The sequence below is a fragment of the Rissa tridactyla genome, chromosome 1 (assembly GCF_028500815.1).
Source record: "Rissa tridactyla isolate bRisTri1 chromosome 1, bRisTri1.patW.cur.20221130, whole genome shotgun sequence".
In the NCBI taxonomy this organism is placed as follows: Eukaryota; Metazoa; Chordata; class Aves; order Charadriiformes; family Laridae; genus Rissa; species Rissa tridactyla.
Window position 1 is genome coordinate 103,799,619 of NC_071466.1, and position 18,471 is coordinate 103,818,089.

The 18,471-nt window shown below is 38.5% G+C and overlaps 1 protein-coding gene across 2 annotated transcripts in view; it reads left to right on the forward strand.

The window, feature by feature from the left end:
* Positions 1 to 18,471, forward strand: part of GART (phosphoribosylglycinamide formyltransferase, phosphoribosylglycinamide synthetase, phosphoribosylaminoimidazole synthetase) — a 35,245-nt gene that overhangs the window by 12,494 nt on the left and 4,280 nt on the right. For both annotated transcript variants that reach the window (XM_054202995.1, XM_054202986.1), the window contains exons 7-20: positions 1,379 to 1,504; positions 2,389 to 2,476; positions 2,889 to 2,974; positions 3,584 to 3,752; positions 5,108 to 5,339; positions 8,165 to 8,259; positions 9,445 to 9,554; positions 10,117 to 10,315; positions 12,956 to 13,204; positions 13,545 to 13,697; positions 14,885 to 15,088; positions 15,420 to 15,551; positions 16,176 to 16,306; positions 17,937 to 18,078. In XM_054202995.1, the coding sequence (XP_054058970.1) occupies positions 1,379 to 1,504; positions 2,389 to 2,476; positions 2,889 to 2,974; positions 3,584 to 3,752; positions 5,108 to 5,339; positions 8,165 to 8,259; positions 9,445 to 9,554; positions 10,117 to 10,315; positions 12,956 to 13,204; positions 13,545 to 13,697; positions 14,885 to 15,088; positions 15,420 to 15,551; positions 16,176 to 16,306; positions 17,937 to 18,078 (2,116 nt within the window). The remainder of the gene's footprint in view (positions 1 to 1,378; positions 1,505 to 2,388; positions 2,477 to 2,888; positions 2,975 to 3,583; positions 3,753 to 5,107; positions 5,340 to 8,164; positions 8,260 to 9,444; positions 9,555 to 10,116; positions 10,316 to 12,955; positions 13,205 to 13,544; positions 13,698 to 14,884; positions 15,089 to 15,419; positions 15,552 to 16,175; positions 16,307 to 17,936; positions 18,079 to 18,471) is intronic.

Genomic DNA, 18,471 nt, shown 5'->3' on the forward strand with positions numbered 1-18,471 from the left:
AAGCTGATTCAGCTCCTTTGTTTATAAAAGTATATCTGATTTAATTAGCAGAGTGTGAAGGAGAAAAGGAGAATTAGAGCCTAGGTTTCGAGGTGGCAGGGGAACTTGACACTTGCATCACACAAAGTAGAACAGCCAAGTACCAGCTCAGGTTCCCGGGTACTGGAGCTGGAATTGGCTCATGCTGCATGTTGTGAACATTCATCTTGGAGGTGGTGGTATTTACAAAGTAAGCGATCATCTCCAACTGTTGCCAATCTTTGCATAGTCTGGTTTCCTGCCTGATACGAAGAAGTTAGACGTACAGATATTGGTCATCCTTATTCTTTTCCTGGTTGTCTTGACCTTTGTAGGAGCTAAGGAGTTATCCATATCATAGAATAGATGATCATAGAATCCTAGAATGGTTTGGGTTGGAAGGGACCTTAAAGATCATCCGGTTCCAACCCCCTGCCATGGGCAGGGACACCTCCCGCTAGACCAGGCTGCTCAAAGCCCCATCCACCCTGGCCTTGAGCACTTCCAGGGATGGGGCATCCACAGCTTCCCTGGACAACCTATTCCAGTGTCTCACCACCCTCACAGTAAAGAGTTTCTTCCTATATTCTTCCTTCCAGATGTTCACTCTCTGGTGGAAAATATGTAATGCTTTTAATTAGTCCTTAGAATACCATCAGACTATGATGACTGATGACAATGAAAAACAAATACTGCTTGCCTTGCCTGTCAAAATAATTCACCTTCTGCAAATGGCTGTAGCTTTTAATATACTAATGTTTTGGCATTTTCAGGTTTTGTTGGGGAATCCTTGCTTGTTTTTTAATTAGCATTATGAAATGTTTTTATGAGTACTGCTAGCAGTAGTCCAGACAGTGAACATCATCCCGTTACAGAAGATGCCAGCAGGCTTGTTATTATGAAGATATTGAGGATAAGAGCATTTGCTATACAAGTAATTTATAAATAATTTAAAAGTAAATAGCTTTATCAACAAGGAAAAGGAAATCTTGAAAGGAATGTAATGCCTTCCTTCCGAGGCAGAGAGGATGAAGGGGGAGCGAAGCAATAGGTTCCATCGTGGAGTATTTTAATTTTTTTTTTAAACCTTTTTAGTATTTCTTTTCAGTACGACTACTGATGTTATGTTATAATTTCTTATATGAAAGTTAATTTCTGTAGGAAGATCATAAAAATGGAGGCATTGCTTCCTGAGAGGAAATGGAAATGTTTAGAATACTATAGTGTTTGTTTTATCAGGGAGACAGAATTTATACTCTTAAATATCTGTTTGAAACAGTGAAAATCAAATATATTTGCACTTTTTGCGCTTTAATTCTAATCATACACTGGGGTTTTAATTATTCTCCTTGTTTTCTAGTGCTTGTGTTTCACTGATGGCATCACAATTGCTCCCATGCCACCAGCCCAGGACCACAAGCGATTAATGGATGGAGATGAAGGCCCTAATACTGGAGGAATGGGAGCTTATTCCCCAGCACCTCAGGTGAAAATGTATTGACAAGGATGTGTTTCTCTAAAGCTGTACTACAGCTCCAGTATTGAAAGCATGGGTGAATTTTTGGTTCCACCATGTTGAACAGGAGAGTGAAGAGAGTGGTCTCTTGTGGATGGAAGGAGTTGCCTAAAACAGAGATAGTCAAATAAAGTCCATAACTTAAATTTGTTTCTCTAAAGAGGAGGATATTCCTACTGAATTACTTTTAATTGTAAAGATGGAAGTATTATTTCAGCACCCTTCTATTTTGGTTTGTTTTTTAAGTGTTATGAAATACTGATTGTTAGAACTAAGTGCTTAAAACCACATTTTAATCTTGTGGAAAACTAAGCTAATGAGCTTAGGTCGCTTGCTGTATTTCAAGGTAGTTTGGTTTCTGTTTGGCAAGGAACTATTTGCAAAAGGACTTCCTTTGCTTTCTATTCACTTATGTCATGGCCGGAGAGTTTTCTTTTTTAAGTTAAAAAAAAGTTATAGGCTTTGTTTGTATAGAAAGCTGTCAGTCTTGTTTATTGAATAAAATTTGATCGTTGATCACTGTACTTTCCAACCATGGTTTGTCTTTGGGAGGCCTTATCTGAATGCCATTACGTCTGTGCAAATGGTTTGTTCCAGTGAAGCCAGTGGGATTGCTTGCACGTGTAGATCTAAGCATGGAAAAGTGTCTGAAGAAATGCAGATGGTTGTTTTAATGCTGTGGTGTGTTGTCTGAGGAAAGAGAAAAAAATACTAGCTTTCTGTTGTATGAAACGTTTTGGAGTGAGCAAGAGACCATCCAGGTGTTCTGCTTGGCTCTTAACGCTAGCCACCACAGTAGAAAAAATCATGCACTCTCTTTTTACAAACGCTGTTTTCTAATCCTGTTTTATTAGATTTCTAAAGATTTGCTGCAGAAAATACGAGATACTGTTCTTCAGAAAACTGTTGATGGCATGAGAAAAGAAGGTGTCCCCTATTTTGGTATGTAGAGAAGTTTGGGTTTTTTAAGCATGAGGAGTTTGTTTTTACTTTGTCCTTTTTATAGGCCTAATTTACACTCTAAGTTAAGGAAGATAACTTTGATCTATTTGGAAGCTGAGTTTGGTATCAGTGGCTTGATTTACAGTCCACTGAAATCAATGGATATCGTTTCATGAACAGTAGGTAATGATCAAGTAAGGAAGAACAGGAAGGACAGCATTTGGAAAATAAGATGCAAAATTGTAACCACAACTATTTCTGCCTGATACATTTTTAACATTTCTAAAGTGTTAACAGCCTACCTTTAAATTAACACAAGTGGCATTCTTTTTAACAGTATTACGAATAGATTCAAAACAAGTGACCTATGCAGTTGCTTTGATAGCTTTTTATACAATTTTTTTTATTCCAGGTGTGCTTTATGCTGGATTAATGATTACCAAAGATGGACCTAAAGTTCTAGAGTTTAACTGCAGATTTGGTGACCCAGAGTGTCAGGTGAGTTCTTTTGTAGGTACATACACATTGTCATTATGAGAGGAGAAAAGTCTGTTACCATTTACCATTATTCTTAACTAACTTTTGAATAAATAATTAGCTAATTGAACTAAGATTTAAAATATTTGGTTTGTTTGTTCAAGACAGAAGGTCTGATATTAAATTGTTCTATTCCAGAGAAAATGTCAGCAGGTTGTGCTCAAATACAGGCCTCACAAGGGTAACCTTGAGTGAAACTCAGCATTTTCTCATCTTTTCTGGAATGGAGTTGGATTTGGTTTCACTTTGATAAAGAAGTGAACACTTCTTTTCCCCCCTCCCTGTTGACAAGTGGAACAAACCCCTTCATTTCCATTCTTCAGAACAAAATAGAGTTCTTTGCCTTTTCCCCTTTGTATGTAGCAGTTCTTTTACCCATAGAAATTATCTTCAAGGAAGAGTATTTTTAAAGGTACACAGATTATGAATGATATGTATATATGTGGGAGAATACCGCATATGAGAATACTTTATGTTATTTTTAGTTACATTAGTATTTTTAAAAGCTCAGTGAAGAAAATGTAATTATGTGTGTTATTTTCTTTAATTTGCAAATCTTTATTTTTGTAGGTAATTCTTCCACTGTTGAAAAGTGATTTATACGAAGTTATGCAAGCAGTTATCAATAAAAAGTTGTCTAGTTCCATGCCAGTTTGGTTTGAAGACAGTGCAGCTGTGACGGTGGTCATGGCTAGCGAAGGGTATCCGGGAACATATCCCAAGGGTTTGGAAATAACAGGTAAATGTAGCAGGATGAACTGCAGAGGTCTTGTTTCCTCTCCCGCCTTCTTTCAGTTTTCTCTTTTGCCAGATGAAGGTGAATCAGTGTAACCCAGGTTCAAGAAGCTTTATACCTTGTGATTAAGGGTCAGCAAGAGACAACTGAACTTTTACATAACAAAGTTTATTGGTAATACATTCGTAGCGTTTTCAAATCTCCACACCATATTGTTAAGTTCTCGTCGTCATTTTGGCCGGATTGGCCAATCAGAACGACAGATGGCCCTTCCCGCCCTCTCTCCTCAGAGAGGAGAGGAAGAGATAAGGAGATTTACGAGTTTAGAAAAAGAACTAAACTACTTTAATGAAAATAATAATAAATAAGAAAATAGTAAATAATAATAGAATAATAAAAATAAAAGAAAAAAGTATACAATATATACAAAACCGTATCCAGCTCCCAGGATGACGATCGTGTCACCAGCAGACACAGGGAAAGTCCCAGAGTGGAGTCAGTGACGGGACAGGAGCTGAATTCTGGAACTAGAGTCAGGAATGCTCAGATCAGGATCAAAGGCAGACGAACAGACAGGGTCCTCCTCAGATGTCGGTCACTGAAGAAAAAATGAGCCAGAGCCCCTTTGATCCCTCAGCTTTTATACTGAGCGTGATGCATATGGGATGGAATAACCCGTTGGTCAGTTTTGGGTCACCTGTCCCGTCTGCTCCTTCCTGCAGGTGGGACCCCTCTACGCTTCCCCGCTTCCGACCCTCTAACAGGGCAAGCAGTGAAGTTAGCTGACCTTGGTTGTTATGGCAATAAGTCTAGGCAAGAGCCTCTGTGCATACCGTTCCTTGGTATAATCAGGTCTTATCACTCTGAGAGTGAACAGTTTCTGAACAATATGCTGTTAATTTCAGACTTTAGTCAGTTAGAAGAGGCCCAGCTAAACAGTAAAATTACAAATCAGAAAATCGGTTCTGTTTTACCTCAAACCAGGACAGTTCTGTAGCATTTCTTTTATATGTGTTACAGTAAAGTAGTTCTGGGTTGATCACTGGTTCTTAGATAATGTTGATGCTGAAAAGTTTTGTGATCTCTATGTCAGTGAAGTGCAAAATCCAGCTGGAATTAAATGTTTTATGCAAGTGTTTCAGCTAAATACTATGTCTCTGAACGTACAAGTAGAGACTCCTTGTCTCCTCAAATGTAGTTTTTACAAATTTATTCCCATTTCCCAGAATGATCAAACAGAATTTGGTTGTGGTTTCTAGACAGTCAATAAATGCTGAATACTGTTCATTTGTAATTTAATAGATAATGTTCTAACCAATTGTCGTTTCTGCATTTATTTTCTTAAACGGCAATCACAGGACTTCCTAAGGCTAAGGAGCTAGGACTGGAGGTGTTCCACGCAGGCACAGCCCTGAAGGACGGTAAAGTGGTGACTAGTGGAGGAAGAGTCCTTACAGTAACTGCTATTAAAGAGGATCTAATGACAGCACTGCAAGAAGCTAACAAGGGAGTAGCAGCCATACACTTCAAGGGTGCCATTTATAGAAAGGACATTGGATATCGGGCTATAGCTTTCCTGAGACAATCCAGGTAGATATTTGAAATACTTGAAATGGAAATAACTGGTGTAAAGGGGACTTAAGACGCTACTAGTTTACATTAATAAACTGATGTTGATATTGTGCATAACTCTAAACAAGTTTTAACTACCGTACTTGTGAGCAATATAAGCAAGACCAGCCAAGGAAGGGACAGGCTTTTTGATGGCTCTCATCCATGTTATTCTCCCAAGTCTGAGTGAAACTACAGTGACAAGCACATAGAAGTAACTTGTGCTGTTGCTGCCTTTGTTACATCTGTTTTAGGGAAGGTGAACTTCTGGTTCTTAGGCTCTAAACCATAGCTTTTACTATAGATTTGTGTTGTCCATAAGTCTTAACATTATTATAATGAAATGTATTTACAAACAAAGTTTGAGCTATTTTATTGGTTCATTTTGGAGCCTTGAGAAATGGTTAAAATGGTCTTGAAACCAACCTGCCTTGTTGGGATATGCATTTTAATGGAATAGCTGGCTAACATTGTGGGTAGAATTTATCAATCCTTTTTATTATTATTCTTTTTGTTTTCACAGTATTTGGTTTAGCAGTCTTGAGATCATGTAGGTATCAGGATTTTTTTAAAGCAGTGTGTCCTACTGTCTCTCTAATGTTATTAAGAGCTTCTTCCAGGTTTTAGACTGATTTTTACCTGATATGAAGCATATCTGCCTGCCCATTTTCCAATTCACTCAAAGCATAACTTTTGATAATAGGTTATTTTTTAGTCTATGAAGCATATTAGTAAGAGTCTCATTTTTACTGACAGTGTATATCAATTAGTATATTGTAAAATTATGATCAATAAACTTACTAAATGAACAAGGGTGTTGGTATCTAGTCTTCTTTCTCTCTCAAGTAGTGTGCATCTTTTGAGAAATTTATGCAAAAATGTGTAATTGGTATTTGTATTGTAGTAGAAAAAAAATCAAGTTGTTGTGTGATGCAAGAGAAGAAGGTACTTTAATGAACAGTTCTCTAAATTACTGAGTTTGTGGGCCATAGCCAGGAAGTTTCTTGACTGGAGTGCCTGTATGCTGGGAGGATCCCTGACTTATGAAGGAGACTTCTTGGGAACTGTTCACAGGCAGCACCTGTTTCACTGTCCTTGAGTCTGCACCAACTTTTGCTCAGACATCCTAAAACTGGAAGAACAGACAGTCGGGGATGCTTCCCTTTGGACTCTGTGTTGCACACAGTTCAGGAAGGGTGATGGTTGGCTTTGTAAAGTTCAGGACGTCCCTCCTCTTGGCAGCTTTGCAGGATTAAGCCCTAGACGTTACACTTTGTGAAAATATCCAGAATATTTATTTAACAAAAAATATTGCAGAACAGTGCTTTCCTTTTAATGAACCGAAGATACCACACTTTTAAAGATACAGTGAAAATACGATGAATATTCATCATGTTCAGACTGAAAGGGCCTGACTCTGGTCTCCTGTTATTGCAGGCTAATATTTCCTTGAGTCTTATTCACGGGCTGAACAGCTGCTTCTTATAATTATTTTCCTCTTGCAAATTTTTGCGCAGTGATATAATGTGAGTGCACATATCTTTGTATTTTCCTGGTAGCAGTGTCCTTTGGCCAGTTGTTTTGTTGTATTTGTCCTTGCTAATCAGCCTCTCACCCTTAGAATTTAAAATATTACTGAATCACATCAGTAAGAGAGCTAAAATAGGTATGAACCTAAAATAGGGATGCACCAGGTAGCCTGGTTCATGCCACTAACAGTGTAGAAATAACAATTGCGTAACTGGAGTGAGATATGTTTGGTACAAATAGTAATTAAAAGTCATTGCACTCACTATCTCCAAAATGAAAGGGTCCCTCTCTAAATATGGGATGGTACTTAATGTCCCCAGTCAGCCGTATGGACAGACAAGTTACATACACCAGTTTGTAGTAAGCGTGTTTTCTCTATTGTATGGCTGTATATAAAAAAAACCCACCCAGAGCTTATGGACATTTCTTTCTAGATTGCTAAAGCGGACCTTAGGGTCTTAGGTCTTTTTAAATAAACTTTAAAATGTGTACTTTAATAGAAAGTCCATTTGAGGAAAAAAGAGGTGTGGCTGGTTTTGTGGCGGTATCGTTCTAGGTGATAAGGAGAGGCAACCTTTAAGCTATAGTTGTAAAACTCTCCAAGTATCATAGAGGAATGTTGATTGATGTGATACTTCCCTTTTGAAGAGCTACCTTGAGCTTGATCCTGCATGGTGCTGAGGTGTTCTGATTTAGTGGTGTGCATTTTTGTATACGTTTGGTTTTGAGCATAGGAACTAAACTACTGACACCTCAGTATCTGGACCAGGAATTCAAACCTTGCAAAATCAGATCCATTATTCCACCTATTTTACCTTGTTGTTGAGTTTTTTTGTTTAGTTGGTTTTTATCTTGGTATTTGACTGGATAGAGTATGGTGCTCATGTTCTGGTGCTGTCTCCAAGATATCTGGAGCTGTTTGAATACTGCTTATGGCAGACACTCTGTGGTGCAAATCCACGAAGTTTTGTTTCTTTGGTATAATACTCTCTACCTCCAGGTATATGTGTGAGGTCAGGTTCCAAACAGCAAAAAGATTAACCTTTGAGCCATTGAACCTGCATGAAATGAGTACTGCAATACTTAGAAATCATTTTATATGAGCAAAGTTACTGCACAAGCAGGAAAATAGTGGTACTTGACAGCAGAATAGGATTCTGAATGGTTAATCCCCTCATGATGCAATGATGTAAAGAAGTAAATATGATTTTAAAATACATGTTTGTGCATTTAGTAATCAATTGCCGCAATATATTTTTTTAACCTTCTTTCAGAGGCCTGACTTACAAAAACAGTGGGGTAGACATTGCAGCAGGGAATACTTTGGTTCAGAAAATTAAACCCCTTGCTGCAGCCACGTCAAGGTCAGGTAAGCCTTGCACCTTCTATTCCTGTTTCAGTCAGGTCACGGCAATGAAGCTTATCATTTCATCTTGATCTTGATACAAAAGCTCATATTTATGTGTTCTGTGTGTTTCTAGATTACTCAACAAGAAATATCTGCAGTAAGCCTGCGATTTCTTCAAAACGCACTTTCTTAAATTTACAGATTTTCTTCCCAAAATGACTCTAAGCTATATCTCCTGAAGGTCATGAATGTTAGAGAATACAGTTCAGCACTCTAAAAGGATAAATGCAAGCAAAGATCCTACCATTTAGTGCTGTTTTTGATTACGTGCATTATTATTTCTAGCACAGTGAGCTATACAATTTCTACAGATAAATGTTTAGAAAGGTGTACAGGATGTAGAACTCCTCACAGATACTATCTGTTACTTGAGATAGATACGGAAGACACGTCTTTTGCATGGTTAAAAGAGAATCGGCTCGCCCTCTTTTTATTGTGATCTCAGGCACATTTTGCTCTCCCAAGCCCTTGTAGTTCGTTTGATAGATCTAAAATATCAGTCGTATGTAATAACCCTCTAACTTCAAATTAACTGCGAACCTTCAGACAACGTCAGATATACACAGAGAGAAAACTATAAACACACACACGCGCTTGAGCAACTAGTCAATTCTTAGCATTCATAGTATCTCCTACTTGTGTTTGTTTCACTCTTAGGATTTAACCAATTTTAGTTTTAAGGTTACCATACTTACCTATCATAACCAGTCTCAGGAGCAAGGAGTCTTAATGTACTCTAAGTTGCAGTATGCACAAGGAGATAAGGACTTTCAGTTGGAAAATGCCTAGTTATCATCTTTTGCCAGAAAGCAGTGGGCTTCAATCAATTACCACAATTCTTTTTCCGTTTTTCAGAAAAATACAAAGTGCAAGGGAGAAATATATCAGCCATAGTAATTATTGAATGTACAATCACAAAGTTGTGGATTTTTAGCCTTAAGTAATAATGAAGAAATAAGATAAAGCAAACTTAAGAGGATTGGGAGCTTCCGTGCCTCTGTGAACAGGCTCTAAATGGTAGAGAAAAGTTTCCTGGTGACAAAGCAAAGTCACGTTGACAGACACCAGAGAGAATTTGTGTTGGAGATCCTGGAAAAACCCGTGAAAGTAAAAGTTTGCTATTTTTTCCTCTTTTCTGACTGGCAGGCTGCAATGCGGAGCTTGGTGGCTTTGCTGGCCTCTTTGATTTGAAAGCAGCTGGTTACAAAGACCCTATCTTGGTATCTGGAACTGACGGTGTTGGCACAAAACTCAAGGTAATGTGAAAATCCATGTAAAGGAAGGAAAATAGCACAGAAGGATAAATGTTTTAACAGAAAATATCAGCTGTCTTTTAAAAATACCTATTTGTATTTCTAAAAAGGGAATGAAAAATAAAATTGCCCGTCAGGCGAAAGGATTAAATATATGTTTAACTTTAGCCATACTTGAAATGATGCTTAAAATAACTCATTTTTAATATTAAGTACGTAATCAGGGACTCCATTTCACTAAGGTAGAATCTCCACCCCCAAAACGATTGCTTATGAGGAAGAACATTTAATTATACAGTTGCTATTGTGTTTATGCAAGCTGCAATGAAACCCTTTCCAGTTCAGTCCCCTTCCATAAAGTGCCTTTTGTACTTGCCCATTAAGAAAGTAACGATCCCTAAAATAAAATGTTCGGAGAGGCTCACAGAGATGATAATACATGAAGCTGCTCCTCAAAAAGCATCTAGAGGAGCAGCATGATTCCAATCCCCTTCCGTTGCAGACTCTCGGCGCGTGTTTCAGTTTCTCCAAGCTAACCACCGGCTTCCCTCCCTGTGTTTTGCAGATTGCACAAGTGTGTAGGAAACACGACACCATAGGTCAGGACCTGGTGGCCATGTGTGTCAACGACATCCTGGCTCAAGGAGCGGAGCCCCTCTTCTTCCTTGACTATTTTGCCTGTGGCAAACTTGAGGTTGAAGTGGCTCAGGGTGTCATCGCAGGAATAGCTGAAGCTTGCAAAAAAGCTGGATGTGCGCTTCTGGGTATGAGCCCTCTTCTTTGAAGGATATGAAAAATCTTATGCAATATCTTTATAATTACGTTTAATGTGTTTGTTTTCCTCCTCTGTTGAAGAATCTTAGAGGAGTGAAAAAAACACCAAAGCGCCTTTGCTGTCAGAGGACATAACCTCTACGCACTGAAAGGAGACAGCACTCTGGAAGTGTTGCCATTAGCTCAGGAAGTTGCATATAAATTTTCTTATTCGTATCTTTTCATTTAACTTTGTAACTATAACAGCTACCTAGAAAACTAACAGTTCATGTATTTTAATTCTTTGTATTCTCCAAGTATATTTTAAAACATGCCAAATAGGTTTGTTTATTTTTATCCTTTATCCTAAAGGAAATCCTCATGTTTTCCTCTGGAAAAAAAGATTTATATGTGTTACTGTGCGGGCACATGTCCCTCTGTGTGCACTTATTATCCTTTGAATCACTTGGCTGATTTTAACTGCATTTGACAGGAAAGGCAGAGATCTCACAGCTATTGTGTTCCCACAAGCTTCATAAGAGTAGAAAGCCACAGAATGTCCGCGTGCATGCAACAAAAGCTTCAGCTGGAGCTCACTACTTAAGACACAGAAGTTACCACAAGACAGAAACATAGAAGAAACCAGGTTGCATTAGTTACAAAACTAATAGCAAAATTATTTCTCTACTGAAGACTTGCTGAAGATTTATTTCACCAAGATGAGCATATTCCAAGATATTAAGACTCAAATTTAAACATTTTCCTTTTCAGCCCTATAATACAAGCACATAATACATTTTACTAACATATTATGTATGTATTCTGGTATAGAGTAATCTAGTTATCCATGAAAATGATACGATATTTCACTTCTTGAATCTTAAAAAATACACTGTTCAACTCAATAAAAATATTTCTAGGTTAGTGAAAAATACATTATTTTGTATAATTCTTTAGTTTATAAAAGGAGTACAACACTGGGTTAAATTTTAAAGCAATGAAACCCAGAAAGTTCAGTTTCCTCACATAGTTTTTGTTTTTCCTTCTTTTTTTATAAAAACAGACGTGGAGAGTTACCATGATTTTTCCAAAAAGACCTTTAATTTGAGACTAAAAGTGACAGTTCAAGTGTCTTACTTTAGGTACCACTTTACAATTGGTCATACAGTAATTCTGTCCTTTTTTCCAATTCTTAAAGAAAGTTAATAATAAAAGTCTTTTCTAAGTGGGAGTGTGTCATTTTGAGGTAATTTACAAGCTTTGAACAAGAGGCTATTTATATTCTGGTTTAATTTTTATGCATGAACTGTTAGTCAGCTTTATATTTGTCTTAAGGTGTTCTCTCAGTTTATCAAATATAATCAAACCATTCATACTTCATCAGAAGTACATGTTATGTGAAATCTTGCTATGAAATTACTTACTGAAACATCAAGATTTTATTTCCAGTTGGAAGACTTTAAAACTACAAAGAGCTTTGCCTGTTGTAAATTAATTACCAGAGAATAATTTCTTAAAATTGTAAATGGGTTAGCAAATATCTTTTTGTGCTAATACAAAAATATCTCTGAACTCATAAATAAAACACCCGTGATTTGTTCTCCAAATTTCTGGCACTCTCAGAAAAGAAGGGACAGAGATGATGCAGTAACTCTGAACCTAAGGAGGAAACGCTTTTCTGTAGCCTGGATCATCGAAAGAAATTTCAGTTTGGGCTCCCACTTCACACATTCCTTCCAATGTGCATGCACATAGCTTGTAGATCTGTCTTTGCACGGCGTCATCTCATGAAAGTCTCGTCTGAAGCATGTTGCTAAATTCCTACCTTGCATTTCTGCAATACCTGAATATTCAGCTCAACCATCTTAAGCTTGATAGTGAGGCACTGAAGGGCTTATCTACGTGCTTGGTTTTCAACAAACGTTATTAAATACAGATTAAAACAGATGAATATAAACAAATGAACTTTCATTTTAAAGTTGGTTATAGTAACGTAATCTAGAAACCTGGAAAAGCTTCTAGACAATTTAGTATGTCAAGAACTGAGCACAAGAGCAGCTTCCACCTTCGCTCAGGTAAATTTGGAGCCCCTTCAGGGACACTTTCTGGATATAGAAGACTTTTGTATTGAATGAAACCTGCTGAGTGCCAAAGAAAAACAAGACGGTACTGGTCAGCATGTTGGGCAGAAGTCATGATATAATGGCAACTTAATCACTGTCAAGTTGTTTTCTTGTAGACATTGTGACCAGCAGAAGGGCTTGAAGGAGAATAACGAGATGTCTGTGAGGATTGCTGGGGAGAGTTTCTCCCCGATATGAGGGAATAGTGTAAAGATGCCTATTTGGAAAACTTCGGAAATTTGGAAATATGAAGTGCTAACTATATGCTTTGATTTTAAAATGTGAATGCACAATTTGATCCTGGTTGTCAGAGTGAGGGTGGAAATGCTCTTTCCCAATCTTTTTTCGCTTGTTCAATTGAAGGGCCTGTGCCAAATGTTTTGTTTTTCAATTCTTTTTAATGTTCATTTATCTAATTAAAAAACATGGTCTGTTAATGCCTTATGAGTTTAAAACTTTGAAAAATTGCATGCCTACTGGTGCCAGTGGTTTTCCAACATCCCCTTTCTCTTTTTTTCGTTCCCACAGGAGGAGAAACTGCTGAAATGCCGGGCATGTATCCACTGGGAGAGTATGACCTGGCTGGCTTCGCTGTTGGTGCAGTGGAGCGAGGGCAGATGCTGCCCCAGCTGGAGAGAATTGCTGATGGAGACGTGGTTATTGGAGTCGCTTCTTCTGGGGTTCACAGCAATGGGTACAGCCTTGTAAGGAAGATTGTTGAGAAGTCATCATTTGATTTCTCTTCTCCAGTTGGTGTCTCCGGTGATCAGACATTAGGTAACATTTATAATGTAGTTTCTTGCATGATAACTTGAACTTCTGATTGTTTTGTCTGTGCTTTTGCTTTTGTAACTTTTCTAAGGCACTAAAAAAGATTCTGTTCTTCAACATATTCTCCTCTTTTTTCCTCTGATTCACATAAGCAGGAAAGAAATGAAGGGAGGGGGATAAATAACTAATTGTATGCTAAAAAAAGGTAGAACATTGTGTTTTTCGCTGTAGTACAATGCTCATTAGTATCCAGCAAGTTAGTATTTTGAGATTTCCTCAATTCTGTATTGATCAACGTTTATTTCTGTGCTGTAACGGGTCTTCTTTCATCCTCTTTCATCTACAGGAGATCTCTTGTTAACGCCGACTAAGATCTACAGTAAGACTCTGCTGCCTGTCCTTCGCTCAGGCCATGTGAAAGCCTATGCCCACATCACTGGAGGGGGCTTGCTGGAAAACATCCCCAGAGTTCTCCCAGAGTCCTTTGGTGTCGTTTTAGGTGAGATAAAAAGAAAAGCTGTAGAAATATCCACGTGTTAATATGGGTTGGGGGAAGCTCTGTACAAGGAGGCCATGTCAGCTGACTTGCACTGTAACAGCTAGACTTGCTTGTCTAGATGTAAGTTTGCTTTTTCTTCATTGTTGCTGAATTCCTCCTTGTGCCTGAAATGGGAGTCAAAGTCAAAACACTCTGTAGTCCTATGACTGCTGCCCCTTGAATTCACTTCCCTGATGGTGTTTTGGATTGGATTTCTTTGGAAACTCTATCCATACTTGCAAAACAAGAACAACTTCAAAAGCAACCCAAAGTGAGCTGTCACCATTTGCAATAACATGCAAAATTATTGCTAATTAAATGACACTCATGAAGTCTTTGATTGGCATTCATTTATGGTTACTAGCTCAAGTACATCTCATGATATTCAGCATACCTTAATTAATCCTCACCGCAATCTCATCAGGTATGCCAGACCAGAAATAGTATTTCCCTTACGGAGAAAGTGTAGTATGGAAAGGTAAGTGACTTACTACAGGTTATGCAATGTTCATTGGGTTGTAGGATAAAATAAGGGAACTAATACTGAGTTTTGCACTCCAGAACTGCATGTAAATCATTCTTCCACTTGTCACTTAAACGGTGGTCCACAGTGGACGCTGATATATAGAAATGGGGATAATACCATTTTAAGTGTAACATGACAAGAAAGAAGCTTACTGTCTTTGAAGTTTCTTTATAGCGGCTTGTCCAGAAGCATTTCTCATGCTGCTGTAAATCATCTTACCTTGTTGCAATTAGGGGCAGTGAGAGACTTCTGTGTCAGTTTTTAAGGCTGTTGTTCTGGTACAATAGTTTCTCCAGAAGCAGAGCTGTCACCTTCAAAAAGAGGATTTTCCAAAGACTGCCTCAGAGCCCGTTTTGAATTACTGATTAACGGGTTGCAGTGGAGCAATACGATTAATTTCCTCCCAGACTGACACTTCTTTCTGCTCCTAAGCCTTGTTCAGTAAGGAAGGAATAAACATCCTGTTTCCGTGCATGGAGGCCAATTTCACTCAAGCTAATGCTGCTGTGGGACTTAGTCTGTGCTTTCCATCCAGATCTTGCCTCTTAATGCTCTAGAAATTTTAGTGTTTTTCCATTGGTAGTGATTTCCACTCTTCATATATATTTTCAATTTTCTTCAGATGCTCTTACCTGGAAGATTCCTGAAATCTTTTGCTGGCTCCATAAAGAAGGGAACCTCTCTGAGGAGGAAATGACTCGGACATTTAATTGTGGGATCGGTGCTGTCTTGGTAGTTCAGAAGGAGATGGCTCAGCAGGTCCTGAAGGACATACAGAGACACGAGACAGCCTGGCTGATCGGGAAAGTTGTCCCCCTACAAAAAGGTTATTAGACTTTTCTTTTCCTTTTGAAAAAATTGCAGATCTAAATTCCTTAGCTGGTGAGTCTGCATGAAGGTTAGCTGAAAATCTCTTAATTGGCACCTCCATGGCTTTTTTGCACAGGGTATTAAAATGACAGTCCTCACAACTCCAGTCTTAGCTCATAGAACATGTGCTCAGCAACGTCAGATGTCACCAGAACTATAAATAAATAATGAGAAGTAAAGCAGTGCCACTAATCTCTTTTCATGGGTACTTTTCTCCTCTCTCTGTTTCTCCCTTTATTTACGTGTGTGTTTGGTTGTGGGTTTTTTTTTCTCTTGTACGCATTCAGGCTCTGACCATGTTAAAGTCCATAACCTGCTTCGAGCCTTGCAAGCAAACAGGTCACTGTCTGTCCGCAGCCATATCCAAGGCAAAATCCAGTCAAACAAAGTGAAGGTTGCTGTCCTTATCTCTGGAACAGGTGAGAGTTGTATTCTTTACTACAGTATAAAACAGACTATTGAAAAAGGAACTTCAGCTCAGATTTAAAATTTCTTAAATCCTTGCAGTTATCCATGGAGGCTCTGATAGGCTTCTGACAGGCTTTCAATAACAGGCAGAATAGATTTCACCCTGGGATTAATTTCAATCACAAACAGAATGGGCTTCAACCTCCGCTGCAAACTGACAATGAATTGCATCTCTGTTCATTTTATCTACAAATTTCTGCATGTCTCCAGATTTGAGCAACTAGTGCAATGCACTATAGGGACAGCAGCATTATTTCACAAATAGATGAGAATTTCTTCTTGTCATATAGGCACTCCCAGGGTTTCCAGTATTCTCACTTGCTAAGAAGGTAGACCGTCATTCCAGTTCCATAAATTACGATTTACAAATTTAATTGCTAGTAAAAGCCCTGTAGCCTCCAGCTGTCAAATTCAGTTCCCAGTAAGATCAATTAAAAAAGGATTACTGCTAACATCAATGTTTTTTGGATTGGGTCTCACCCACGTTGCTGGTTATTTAAAACCTCTTCTAGCCATTAACTATATTTGTTCTCCAGGAACGACATGGTATTAATGAATTATTTTTTCACTCACAGGCACAAACCTGGAAGCCCTCATAAATAGCACAAAAAAGCCCAACAGTTTCGCACAAATAGTTCTTGTTGTTTCTAACAAAGCTGGTGTGGAGGGGTTAAGGAAAGCTGAAAGAGCTGGTATCCCTACAAGGGTAAGTATTTATCATCTTTTTAAAATTAGCCATCATTAGCTTTGACTACAGGAGGAAGGTGCTGTGAGATAATGAGTTTTACTAGGGTAAGAGATGGTTTGATAGGATGCCCTAGCTTTTATTTTTTGGTTTATCATGAACTTGTGCCTTTGGGCAAACTACCTAACACGGGAAGGAAAATACTTCCTTTTCTCCCTCTCAGAGACGCTGCTAGCAATCCTAATGGTTTTGGGAACAGTCATTATATAAAACCGGTGCGAAATTTTCACAGTTACAGTTTGAACTTTGCCATTTATTTAACTGTAGTGCATTTGCAGTAAAGTAACGAGCTATTTTATCTGAATTTAATTTTAAAATTACATGCTAAACAGACGTGGTAGATCATTTGAATGAAATAAAGGTTAAACTCGGTGGGACCTTCCACTGACTCTCTCCGCATTGCTTCAGGCTCTCCAGGATTCATTCAAAGCAAACTGCGATTCCCTCGGTGCCACTGGACCCAGTGCTGCATCGCTTTGTCCTTTGTGCAGCCATTTGCATTACATACGTGAAATGCTACTGTTCTGACTTAGGAGCAATTTACAGTCACTTTTCACTGATAACTACTTATTATAACACATATATATAAAATCATATAACTTATTATAACACAGGGAAGATTTGGGTCCACTCCAAGCTTTGTTATTAACTTGAATATTAGCAGGATCTGATTGTTAGCGCTGCTGTCTCTTACTTGGGAGTACAGAGAGATCACAAGTAAATATGTCTGCAGCATGCGGGGGAAGAACAAACACATAATGAGGGGAAAAAATACAGCCTTGGAGAGCTGGTGGTCTCAGTGGTCAAGGTGGAGAGTGAGCGGTGACAGAGAGGCACTGAGGAGGACGTGCCGTGCCAGTTATTACCTGGTAGTTCACAGCAGAGTTCAGCCCAGCGCTGAGCTGGGCTCTGTCTCCAGTGCCCTCTGCCACCTTTTCGGCCAACCAGGTCTGGCTTTGCAAAACTACTTTGTGATACTTAAATGCGGCACCGTGGTAAATCTGGTCGGGATGAACAGGTATTTTTATTTAAAAGGCTGTGGATGTTGTAAGTTATGTGGCACTGCCTTCTTCCTGTTTAAATTAGGGATGTGTCCTGGATGGAAAATACTTAACTCGCTTATATTGACCTTTTGCAGTGGGGGCTGTTTTATCAGCTCGTGATTAGCCTTTCCTTCAAGGTTTTGCAATACAATTTTTGTCAAGGCTCAACTGCTTAAAGCTATCAGAGGCCTTAAATTGAGTGAAATCATTCTAAGACTTTAGGTTGTCTTAATGACCGACATTTGTAGGTTGTTAAATTGTGTCCAAATGCTGGGGCCTACAGCTGTGGCCCTTATCAAATAAAACTCTGATTTATTCTGACAATTGCTCTGTGTGAATAGGAATAAAGACTGCATGTTTGTCTGTTAGCTGCCTGCATTTATGAACCGCTCTTCTTGCTGTGTATGCGCACCCAGCTCCAACCACACGTGGAGATTTACTTGTTTTTGGTTTATTACTCCAGCGTACCATTTCATTGTGCTCGCCTTAAGGCATTTAGATTAAATCAACATCATGTCTGTATTTCTTTGTCTTTTGGATTATCACAGGTTATTGACCATAAATTGTATGAAAGTCGCACTGAATTTGACAGTGCAGTTGACAAAGTCCTGGAAGAATTCTCAGTTGAACTGATCTGTCTGGCTGGATTTATGCGAATACTGTCGGGTCCTTTTGTCAAAAAATGGGAAGGTAAGCCCAGCATAGTAATGTATGCATTTAAAAAAAAAAAAAAAGTAATTTTATAGCTTATCCTCAGGAAAAGGAAAATGGGAAAAAAATATAGAAAAGAGACCGTATTAATTCCAGGTTTGCAGGGAACTAAACTCTTCCCATCTTGTAAGGAAAAGAAGACGACAGAGAAAGGCAGTATTTTTTCCCCTTCCCTCCATCATTTCCACAGAGGTTTAAGGAAGCCAAGGGCAAATGCAGACTTTGTGGTCTCTGATTTATTAGAACATATTTTAAAGTAAAGCCATGAAAACTTTAGACCCCTGCAAACATGAGGTGGAGGGCAAATTATTGCCTCAGCAGTAGGTGTTGGCTGGGGAGAGGTGAGCATCCAGCCACTGAGAATTCCTTCCC